Below are 12,491 nucleotides of genomic sequence, written 5' to 3' on the forward strand. Positions count from 1 at the left end.
CGCCGTGATCAGACGCCAACTGTTGTCGGGAGGAGCCTAAAAGGTCTACTGGCCTGAATTGTAGTGGATGGGTGAAGAGAGGGAGACAGAATGAAAGAAATGGGCGAAATGCCATGAATTTTTTCTCATTTCCTGCCTCTCTTCGTGCTTCCACATCAGCAAACGTCCCGCCTGTGTCGAGTTAGTGAATTTTGCTGCCCTCGTCGTGCACAGCCACGCTCTTTGTGTGGCCATCGCTCGCCCACCACACATCTCCTTGACTTATATCTCTACGGCCACAGTCGCCCCTCTCATTTTCGCCCGCCGTGCTCCGTCCTGCACAGAGAGCGGCCATTGTCGTTGATGAAGGAAGTCGACAAGTTTTATCCACTGCCAGAAGAATCATCACCCTTGTGGTGATGACTGATTGTCCCCGGGGTCGCTCACTGTCCATCTGGAATTTACCCCTGGAGACTCTGGGGTAAGAGGATTTCTTTTTTTTTTTTTTTTTTGAGGTATTTGGAATGAGCGGGCCAAGGGTGACTACAACACATGCGCCTTTGCTCGTGCCATTCATCCATCATTGTATTGAAGCCTGCATGGGGACGGAGGGTTTTTTGCCAGAACCCTTTTATTTATCTTTAAATTGCCGTGATAAACTGGATAATTGCTCATCAGTCGTGAAGTGAATTATTGCACTGTGGCACAAAATGAAGAGGGGGTCACGCTGGGGACTTTGGTCTTCCGTTACATCACGTCTTTCACTCTCAAATATGGCTTGGCACAATCTAAAGGGGGCTTTGCAGAGACTTTTAGATGTCCTGGCTTGCAAGACTTGGTATAGTAATAACAATGAATTGCATTTTAATGTGAAAGACACTCTGGATTATTCCCTCATATTTTCCTGCTCTTAAAACTACTCATACAAAACAAGAAATCAAATGATGCACCAATGCAAAACCAAAAATCCAAATCTGTGAAGCCGAACTTCACTTTGTGCACAAGTGGACAACATCTTTAAGGGCATTGGCCGTGCACGGATTACAAATGGCTCTTCGCGGAATGATAAATAATGTAGAAACGCTTTATGGAAAAGAATTATAAAACAGTAATGAGAACATTTTAGACAATGACAAAGGGATCCATAGCTAAAGGGGAGGCACCAGAAAGTAAAAAACAATTAGGGCATTAGAGCTTAGGGAGCAGAAGAAGAAAAGGGAGCCCGAGGAAGAGCAGCGAGGGGCGGGGGAGGTGGAACAGATGCTCAGCACGAGGAGGAGCGGTCGATAAAAGCGATGGAGTTACTCCTCTGCACGCTTGGCTTTCACTGGTTGACCTCTACGTGTGCCGATCACATTCTGCCGCAGGGAGAATGTGATCACACAAAGAAATGAATTCACAAACACGCTTCAGCTTTTATAGTAGAGAGAAATCTGACGGGTCATGTGAAGGTGGCAGCGTGACAGAGAGCCACATATGGAGGTGAAAGTTATAACACAGTGTTGAGATTGAATCAGTGAGACGCAAGTCAGTGAGTGAGAGTGAGTGTGTGTGTGTGTGTGTGTGTGTGTGTGTGTGTGTGTGTGTGTGTGTGTGTGTGTGTGTTGCCACACACAGTCCATGAATTGCGCAACAAGAAGGGAGGCGTTGTGGGTTAGGGGAAAAAAGCGTTTGCACAGGTCTTGGCTGCAGTCCCGGCTGCGCTCAGGTGTAATGACATGTCATAAGAAAAAGTGTTTGTCTTCCATGGGAAAGCCCTCCTCTCCCATCGGTCCCCGGTACGGCAGCAACACCTGTTTGCAAGCAGCTGTTGGCAGGCGGCTGGAATGACGAGTTCAACTCAGGTGTGGTGGCTAACACGCACACACACACACACACACACGCACACACACACGCACACACAAACGGCCACCTTAAGGATGATACCACACACAATGGCTCTGAACTTCCATCCGAGGGGAAGAGTGAAAGCAACAATAAAATTGCTCACCTTGAAGCCTGCGAGCACATGTGCTCCGATTTCCAGGCACAAGTTTAACGATTAGCGGACAAAGGCTGCGGGAAAATGACAATAATCCCACTAATGCCTGCCGACAGAATGGCCCAACCTGTGATTTACGCAGCCTGACGTCTCGCAGTGTTAACGGCCGTAATGACAAGCTACGACTAGACTTTTTGTTTGCTTGTTTTTTTTTGTTTTTTTTACTGAAACATTTTTGTTACATGCGGCAAGTTTCCATCCTTTTTCCTGTCTGGGTTGCGTTGGCACAAAGTTTTATCAACGGTGTTTTTACCGAGGCAGGAAATCTGACAGTGTAGCCCATTATAAAACATAATCAGGGAAACAGTTCCTACAAAACACTCTGAAAATACAGACCGATTCAGAAAAGAACCATCTTGAACTATTTGCCCATCACAATCAAGTTGATCACAATCCAATCAGATTTTTTTTCTGACAGTTTTTTCTGCAAGAGCTTGTGGCCGTAGATGAGTACAATTCAACTCAGCCTGACTATAAACAATGCAGATCATCCCCACCAAGCTCTTTTCTGCAAGAGCTTGTGGCAGTGGATGAATCCAATGCAACTCAGCCTGACTATTAACAATGCAGATCATCACCACAGCTGATTACCACCTGGCTCGTACAGTAAACGCTGTGCTGTCAGTGGGCAGGAAACAAGCTGAGCTCAGCAGCAGCCAAACCCCGCCCACCCGCCACTGTTTCCCACCATCTTTCAGGGGCCACACCAGCTAATGTGAAAGGTGAAATGTGAAAGGTCGAGCACGTGGAACTTAGGGTCCTCAGGCAAAGCTCAGAAACTATAGTGGTGGTGGAGGGTGAAAAAAATGGTGATGGATGAGACGGTTAGTAGACAAGCATTGACGAGGCCTTTTTGTGCTGGTTACGATTATTTTTGTTTAGCTATTTGCTGAGTCATTTACTATTACTCTATATTTTCATTTCAACATATCAATCATCCATTCATCCATCTTTTATATCCAGCTCTCCTGCACTCAGGGTCACTGGGGTATTGGAGCCTATCCCAGTCATCTCAAGGTGAAAGCTGGGCTACACCCTGGATGAGTCGCCAGTTTATTTGAGGACGCCATAATGAGAAACACAACTATTTGCACTTGTACTCGCACTCACACCTACGGCCAATGTAGAGTTCCCAGTTCTCCTCGTGTGCATGTTTGTGGACTGTGGGAGAAACCACACAGAGAGAACATGCAGACTGCACACAGACGGGGCTCAGGCCCTGGGAATGAAACCTGTGATCTTCATGCTGTGAGGCGACAGCGCTAACAACCGCACCACCTTGTTGCCCTCATATCAATCTATCACATTCGCTTCAGTGGGTTTTACAATCTGAGCAGGCACAAAGTCCTCCAGCCTCAGACCCTTGAGCCAGGTGAGGAAAAAGCTGTATTTACAGTGGAACTATTTAGAAACAGATGACTGTTAGTGCTAAAGAATTATCCTAATTCCAATGTCGCTGTTTTGATACCTGAAAGTTGTGCTCAAGGCTTTGAGTTGTCTACCAAACCTTAAAACAATGTAGTGAGTGAATACAAAAAATGTAAAAAGCATGAAAAAAAAATAGTTTCTTTGGAAGGGAACCGCTCGAAAGCAAACAGGACAAAAGGAAGGATAAAGCTGCTTGTCCTCAACGGCTGTTTGGTGGATATTAGCAGACGGGAGATTGTCAGTGTTTTCAGCGGGACATTGGAGAGCGAAAGAGAGAGAGACAGAGAGAGAGAGAGGGAGAGAGAGAGAGAAAGAGAGTGGACTGTAGTGGAGAGAGAGCAGCAGGCATTTGTGCCAGACAAAGAAGATTTTTGCCAGTCAATGGCGTCTGGTTATGTGCGTGCCTGTGTGCGTGTGCGACAGTCTATGGTGGTGAGGATGGTTACAAATGTACGTGTCTGCTGAAAAAGGCTGTGAGTGATTTGAAACACTGCGAAGCATTGTAAGCCTTGTCACACCAATCTTGCTTGACAGTTGTTCCGGTCTTTCACAAAACTTTCCAAAAAGGTCCCACAGCACGTAACTTCACTCCACTGACAACAAAGCCTCCCACTGATGTGCTGGGAAATGAGAAAAACAAAACAAAAAAACATCCTATATTTATCTTACACGATCTGCTCTTCATTAAGTGTTGGTGTGAGAACAGCTGCACTGGAAGTCGGCGTTTTTGTGCGAAGGCTCCGATACCTCTCCCGTGATAGTTACAACACTGCCGGTCAGGAGTTAGTTGACAAAGACCGCCTTGTTTACATCCCCTTTTAAAATGATGGCAGGTCCAACCGAGCATCAGTTTTAGCAGAAAGCTAGAACTCAGCATTTTTCTTTGTAGGAGGCCGTCCCACTGGATTCCAAGCCGTAAAATCAGGGGTGTAATAAGGTTGGAGTTGGAGAATCGGTTGATGGATGTGATACTGTAGTTTTTATTCGTAAAGGACTTATTTGGAACTTCTTGGCAAACAGCAAAACTTTATGAAGACCTTTTCTACGCCGCCACTGTCATATCACATTTTGAAGTCCTTGCACACACGTTGATAAAATCACCCCCAAAATATGCTGAAAAACAATTGGCTGGATGATGTGTGAGGTTAAAGGTCACTGAACCAGATCGTTCAACTTTTACAACGAGCCACACTGGCCAGGCTTCCAAAATGATCCAATTACAACGAAGGCAGCTTAGCAGAGTTAGGATGACGCTGCGTCGCAGCACTTGAAAATTCCTCCACCTCAGCTCATGCTCTCCTCTAAATAAGATTCTCTCTCTCTCTCTCTCTCAGTGTTATTGGCCTCATTAGCGAGAAATGGCCTTTGTGTGCGGCGGTGCAGCCCTCCCACGGCATTTGGATCAAAAACCACCGACACAATTTCCTGTTGACGATGTGAATAACTGTTTGTAATTGGCAGGCGAGGATGGGTTTCCACATCCGCGGTAAGGAGCGAACAACTCCGCTCAGTGTTAATGGTCGGAGGAGAGTGGGCAGGAGCGGATGACTCTCCAGGGAGGAGAGGGAGATGACCAAGTGATGTGGGAAGGGAGTGGTGTGTGTCTCTGCGTGTGTGTGTCTCTGGCTGTGTGTGTGTGTGTGTGTGTGTGTGTGTGTGTGTGTGTGTGTGTGTGTGTGCGTGCGAGGACATTTGCGTGTTTCTTCTTGTTCACACGTTTCCGAGTAGCAGCGAATCAGCAAAAGATGGTTGATGCCAGACAATCTGCCTTGTATTTACTTTCACCTTTGGCCACCGCTGATAGCTGAGAGCATTCTCTGAAGTCTGTGTATTATTGTATAGATCTATATATATCTGGAAGGTTAGTGATCAGTGGCTATCTTATCACCGTGGGATTGGGACAAACCCTTTAGGCCCCATTAATGATATTTTTAGCTATCCAAGCTGCCAAGTGAGCTAAAGTCTTCCCATCCTGACAAAGAATCTTTCAGATTTTATTCCCTTAAGATGAACAATTTGAATGTCTAAAACATTTCTAATGGTTTATACACTGACCCACTGGTTGGTGGACACCCGCTCTGAAGCCCAATAATTTATTTCACGGTCGCAATCTTCAGTTTCCGAGTAGATTGGGAACTGGAAGATTCCATATTTGGGTGTGTTTTTGGTACCAGATGTGGGTGATGATTGTGCAGCATGTGCCTCAACGCCCGCCCACACCCTGGAAGCTGACTACATTTGGCTACCAAACTGGAGCCACGCCCACAACTTTTTGGCTATTTGCACTCCTAAATTAGACCAAATTGAGCAAAATGTACAAAATGGAAAATCAAGGTTAAGGGTTAATTATTTGTTCCCCCAGCGATTTAGACCAATAAAAAAAAAATCTGCATCAGTTTGTAACAGTATGAATTTAGTGCTCCTTCACAGCTTGCATTATTCCCTGAGCTTTAACAGCCATGTTCTTCTTTTTATTTTTTGTGAAACTCCTTCTTAGTGGACAAAAACATACAGGGCAACAAGCAGCAGTGGATGAAAAAGTAATCAGTGAATAAACTGATCAGTGTGAAACAAATTATAAGACCCAATCTTGACTTAAAGGCAAATATCTGCACTGGAACGTTATCAGTTGAATGTTCAGGGCGATGGTGGATTTTAAGTCTCTGTCATTTTCTCCTTCACAGTTACCAGCACCTACGAACCGCTGCCTTTCACCTTCGACTCCACGTCCCCCTTTGACCTCCCTGGATCAGTGACCGTCCCACCCGAGGTTCCGGTGGACAGCACCACAACAACTACCACCACCGCCGACACTAAAAGCGAGTCCAAGGAGCACAACAGTCTGAACGAGAAACTCATCCCGATCTACTGCTCCATCCTGGCAGCAGTGGTGGTCGGACTGGTGGCCTTCATCATCTTTAAAAAGTAGGAGCGCCAAAGAAATGTTGGGGATGATCTTCCTCTTTTGCTTTGGCCTGTTCCCTCCAGCCAATCGTCTGCCTCCCCCTGCCACTTTAATCCTCTGCATCCTCTTCTCTCACACCCACTGATGTCATGTCTTCTTTCACTACATCCATAAATCTCCTCTTTTCTCTTCCTTCAGTCCTGCATCCTTCTACAAATATATTCACTGTCCTTCCTCTGAATATATCCATACCATCTCAGTCTGGCCTCTCTGGCCAAAACATCCCTCTGATGTCCTCATCAGTAATCCTCTCCAAGAGAACCACATTGCTTTGATTGAAGAACCTAAAAAAATGAGAGCCACTTCCGGGTCTTGCATGAATATTTTTTGTAAAAAGATTACAAAAATTAAAACAACAACAAAAACCCAACATATTTAGCCCTATGTTTACAGCTTCCAGCAAAAAAAAAAGTCCCCCTTTCAAGGCCAGCTAAAGGTGATGGTTGGACTTGTTTGAAAGGGCTCAAAAACAGCATGGCAGCAAGACCTTTCATAGGGCGGGACAAACACCTGGCTGGAGGTTTCATCTTTAACTGTGATAGACCTATGAGGTATCAGTATCCTTTGTGACATCACAAAGAGCTGATCTTTTGCAAACAAGCCTCTATGAAAAGTGGAGGAAGGTAAAGATATAGGAGGCCTTCTCTCATTGCTGTCAATGGTAAGCTAAAGGCAAATAACGCTCTTATCAAAGTCAATGGAGTATGTTTTGGGTGCATGAATTCAGAAACAACAATGGAAAGTTCTTAACATCATTCCAAAATCTCTGATGAACAACAAAACTATGTTTGAATTTCCAGTTTCATATTTAATGAAACCATCTGTGGCCTTGTTCAGGGTGAGTATGTAGGCCACAATATGGCCTCACTCTCGATGCATGTCTGAGGTCAATGCTGCACCCTCAGCAACTGCTTAATTTTAATAGTGCAATATGTTCAGGCCCAGTTCAAGGCCAAGAAAGTGCAGAAGGAGGTGGACGGTGATTGAACTATCATGTGACACTATCTGCAGCTCGCTAATTTAGTTGTTTGCAGCTATGTGCACTGGACCCTTGCCAAGGGGAGCCCAGATGAAAAAGAAACATTGTCCACAGACAAAAAAGGGCATTCTCTCCTGTGTGTTGTGGTAAAAGGGTTGCCATGGCAGCATCCAAACTAATCTCTTTAGCAGCAGCTATTCTTTACGACTGTTCTTCTTCCTAGTCTTCCTCTGTGGTTTTCAAGAGCAGCTCGGAGCAGCTACCTCCTACTGCTGTTTCCTTCTCTCTTTATCTGTTATGGAAATCTGATAAGTTTAGGAATCCAGTTTTAAGACCATCTTAAAAGACCAAGATAGAGGAGAGTTATGTTTAAGAGCCAGTAATGAGGCACACTCACTAAATGCCATAAATAATACATTTTACTTGGGATACTTTAACACGCTGATACAATTTCCCAAAGGGTAATTCACACCAAAAATTGTTTGTTGACACGGGAGTAAAATCTTTGAAGGTTTATTGTCTCACTGATAGAGTATCCCTCACCCCTTTCATCCCCTTTTTTCTTAATGTATGTTCCCCTTCACTTTCAGATGGAACAGTTGTAAGCAGAACAAACAGGGAGCTAACAGCTGCACGACCAACCAGAATCAGACGCCGTCACCAGAGGGGGAGAAGCTGCACAGCGACAGCGGCATTTCTGTGGACAGCCAGAGTCTGCAGGAGGCCCAGAGTCAAACACAGACAGGTAACACAGCAGCACCGGCACCCGACACTCTCCTTTGACACCCAGACATGCAGGGTGATCGATCAATCTGTACACGTATAGACGGCAGCCTGAAGTGTGCAGCCAGGTCAGGGGTAAGAAAAGAACTGCCCCGAGGATTATGTTCTCCTTGTAGCTTCATCAGCTCCACCTTCAATATGACCTTTCAAAGTAACAGTTGCAAATCATAAATGCAGATTACAAAACTGACTCTTTTTTGTTCCTTTTTTGGACAGCTCATGCTTGTGGCAAGTGTGTTTTTTTTTCAAGGCAGCCTTGACAAACCAGTTTGAGAGACTGGAGGCTTTGGCAAAGGGAGGTAAAAAACAACGGCAAACTCGCACGTTCCGTTTCTGAAAACTTCATGAAGTGGAAGTAAAGAGATCAGGAATGATGATTAAATATGTAAAAAAAAAAAATTATTAACAATAATGATAATAATAATAATAATAATAATAATAATAATAATAATAATAATAATAATAATAATAAGTCCATGTTGCCCTAAATGTCCTCTTTAATTTGTAACTGCCCTGCCCAATGCATCAGTCCCACCAGCTAATTATCTGCTGCAAAAGATAACAGCATATTAGCATTTTATCCCCTTCTTTCCACCTTTTTCACCCTCTGCAGCAAAAATACAGCTGCTGTTTTGATATCAAATTGCACTCAGATACTTGTCAAGCTCTTGCAAGAGCATAGCAGTTTCCTTCAGGTATCTCCCTTTGACAGGACTGCTTTTTTTGCAGATAATCTGCAGTAATCTTTTCCGAGGAGGAAGAATTTTGTTGCTTCCAAATCTTCTCCTGTGCCATTTCACGGTCCCCGAGATCCATATCACACCTGTTCCCAGCTGTTCTTATCTTTATCAGCAGAAGCTAGTTATCCAAACAAAAAAGTGATGGGCCTCCAGAAAACAGCATAACTTAGTAACTTATCCCTCTATGTGGTCTGTTGGACCTTTGTTCGACCATTCACATCTTTGCAAAGGTGCAAAATATAAGGCTGTCTCAAGGGGGCGCAGCTGGGCGTGTTGTCATTTGCATTGGAGAGGTGTGAGCGAGGTCATCAGTGCCCTTGGTGAAATCACAATCAATCACAATCACAGCTCAGAGACAAACATTGGGAACAATGGCATTTTGAAGGGATAGGTTTCTAAGGCCTATCGTGATCTCTCTCACAGTGGTCACCATCGACGAAGAGCCCTGCCTGCTCCTCCCCCTGCACACCAGGGAGAAGGTGGAGCAGCTGCTGTTCAGGGGCAGCGGCGGCGACGACTGCAACATGGACGACAGCGACTGGTGCAACCTGGCGGGACTCCTGGGCTACGAGGAGGAGCGCATTGCCGTCTTCCGGCAGGACGAGCATCCCGTCTGCGCGCTGCTGTCCGACTGGGCGGCCAAGGACAGCGCCAGCATGGACGCGCTGTGCACGGCGCTGCGCAAGATCAACCGCGACGACGTCGCCCAGAGCCTGACGCTGAGCCCGAGCGTCACCAAGCCGACGGCGACGTCGGTGGTGTAACGCCTCAGTGACCAGTGACTGTGTGAGCCGAGAAGTGATTCCCTGCGATTGCGAGATGCCATTAAACACCCGAGTCTTTACTGAGAGCAGATCCTAAAAGCAGACCAAATACTCCAATTGCTATGAACATTCATTCTTTCATTCATTTTCTATACCCGATTCTTCCTGAGATCAGGGTCACGGGGGTCTGCTGGAGCCTATCCCAGCTGTCTTAGGGGGAAGGCAGGGTGACACCCTGGACAAGTTGCTATGAACATATCCAACTAAATCCCCAAGAAGATCCGACATCTGCTTATTTATTTCTCACTTCATTCATGTCACGGAACGTCGACCGATCGTTGTGTCTTAAGCCTGGAACAACCACGTGCCTTCCTGTGCCATGTGACACCCAGCGAACATCTCTCCTCCGTGCACCAATACACCAGGACGTCCACGTTAACAGCCCCTTCTCTTCCTCCGTCACCGCAGCCACTCGACATATTATCCCCACCTCTACTCTAGCACGCACTCTCGCCGGCCACTTCCAGCACCCGTCGCCCCGCACTGTATTTCTGAGATGTTAGCGACCAAAGAGGAGTGGACGGAGGTTGAAAAAGCAGCACATGGCATGTTAAGACTTGAAGCGACTCTTCTTCTGCGTCGTCTCTGCGACTTTCCGACAAGAGTGGCAAACTACAGACTGCCTGGATCTTTGACAAACAGAGCAGAGGGATGGACAGACGGACAGACGGACGGGAGGTGTGTCAACCTGTTCACTTCTCAGGTGAAGTGGATCTGAGCTACAGTACAGTGCAGAATTGTACTCTGCTTGTGTGATCTCTCTTTTTTTATTCTTTGCGCTTCAAAAACTCAAAAGAAGATCAGCGACCTCTGCAGCGTGAGACTCTGGGCTCAGGCCTGCAGAACGCCACAGCTACCACATAGACTCCCTTGGACCGACCCAGAAGAGGGAAGGACATCAAATTGAAGTCAGCTCGCAACAATGATATGTAATGCATGTACATAGGCAAATGCCACGCGTAAAATAATAGTGTATATACATGAAACCTTAGGCCCATTGTATCTAACCATGCATGAATTCAACTGTAAGGGACACTCGCAGCTTCTGTATAAAATCACATCCAAGTTGTAGAAGACTCAGAAATGTTATTGTTGGCACCTTCACATAAAGGGGGGCATTGTTTAATCTCATATAGAGTAAAAAGAAAATCTGCATTTTTGCAAAGTATCATAATCTGCATGCAGAACCTAACAATTAATGATCAATCAGTGCATCAAAAAGGGGTTTCATATCTCTTATCAGGTCTCTTAACTTTTCTGCTTATTTTCTCAGGGGTATCTACCATTGTTTTTTTTGCTTCATCAACATTATATTTGTTACTGCGTCCTTTTCCTACAAAACGCCACGGAGGTGCCGCGGTGTTTATCCTGAAGCAGGGAATGTTGCGACTGACAATCTTGGAAACAGGTGCATTGCACAATTCGGGTTTGCAGTGGGAAAAGAAGAAGAAAGGGTGTCTTGTTTCCTTTGTATGTAACAATGAGGCTCAGATAAAAAGGCGAGTCGAGGGAGACACACGAAGTCAAAGGACAGTTGGACGGTTTTGGACCAAAGGGGAAAGCAGAGAGGAGTCTTGAGTTACTGCAGTAGGCGGCGAGGTGAAACCCAGGAAAATACATCCGCAGTCAGCTTGTTTAAGTGCTGCACCTCCATATGTTCGGTTGCATTGAACTTTTGAAGTTGCCTTAGAAATACATCACTACCGCACCACTCGCAGACTGATCCCTGACCTTGTTGTCACGCGAGGTTTTTGAAGGATGGAAAAAAATATAGTTTACTGTGTAAAATTTTAACTTCACTGACTCCCACCTGTTCCTCTCAGGTCCAGATTGTACTTCACTAGCCACAGGCTAACTAATCTCTGTGCTTCTGCTCTTTATAATGAAGGTAATATCACTCTTCTGTCTAACTTTGCTCTCTGATAAGAACTGTAAATAATGTTTCTTTTGGACTCCGCGTTTGTAGCACTTAACGTGAAATTATCTCTCTGTTTTGCATCACAAGTGCCTCGGAAAGTTTTCTTTTTTTTTTTCTTTTTTTTTTTTAAAACAGGTGTCCACAGATGTAATGCCTTCTGTTTTTGTTTTATAAGGTTTTTGTAAGCTTATTGGTTTAAAAGTATAAATAATTCATCTTTTGTTGCCTCTTGTTGCTGGTGCTACTGTACAGAATGTGAATAGGACCGTTTAATAACAGTGTTTCAAAGAGGAATTGTAAGGGGGACGTAAACGGAAAGGATGCCTTTGCAAGGCGCTCGGTGCAATTAACAAATTGAATTACCGTCCGTGATGAAGTATTAGACTGGGACAATTAAATAGGACAGAAATTAAGACCAATGTAAACTGGGGAATAGGACCGTAAATGGCAGCTGCCGCTAAACTTGCATTAAATATACAAAATACAGTGTTCATCTTTTTATGTTTGCATGGACTTACAGTATGTATTATTTTCTTAATTACATGGTTAGATTAGGTAAAACATTTTCAATATAAACACACATATATATTATTATATTCCAGCTATTTGGCCATTTATCAGTATAAAAATAAGAGTTATACTTGCCTGACGCGGATGTTTTGGTTGTTCCTTGATGGATTCAGAGAAGATGTGTAGTTGAGATTCATGTTCATCATTCTGTGTTTGTGTGTCAGTCAATAGTCCATAAGGAAATCTGCAAAAGTTAATAAACATGCCACATAGTGTTAATTTGTCCCGAATCACAAATCCATTTCATATTTGTCTGCATTTTTC

The 12,491-nt window shown here is 44.7% G+C and overlaps 1 protein-coding gene across 1 annotated transcript in view; it reads left to right on the plus strand.

Moving 5' to 3' along the window:
- The window catches only part of ngfrb (nerve growth factor receptor b), a 29,900-nt gene extending 17,756 nt beyond the window's left edge, over nt 1-12,144 (plus strand). The window contains exons 4-6 of the mRNA XM_076034223.1: nt 6,133-6,373; nt 7,983-8,137; nt 9,339-12,144. Of these exons, the coding sequence (XP_075890338.1) occupies nt 6,133-6,373; nt 7,983-8,137; nt 9,339-9,679 (737 nt within the window). The 3' untranslated portion in view covers nt 9,680-12,144. The remainder of the gene's footprint in view (nt 1-6,132; nt 6,374-7,982; nt 8,138-9,338) is intronic.
- The last annotated feature ends 347 nt before the right edge of the window (nt 12,145-12,491 follow it).

The sequence above is a fragment of the Nelusetta ayraudi genome, unplaced genomic scaffold, assembly GCF_046127955.1.
Source record: "Nelusetta ayraudi isolate G7.1 ecotype Tasmania unplaced genomic scaffold, CSIRO-AGI_Nayr_v1 ptg000042l, whole genome shotgun sequence".
NCBI classification, from domain to species: Eukaryota; Metazoa; Chordata; class Actinopteri; order Tetraodontiformes; family Monacanthidae; genus Nelusetta; species Nelusetta ayraudi.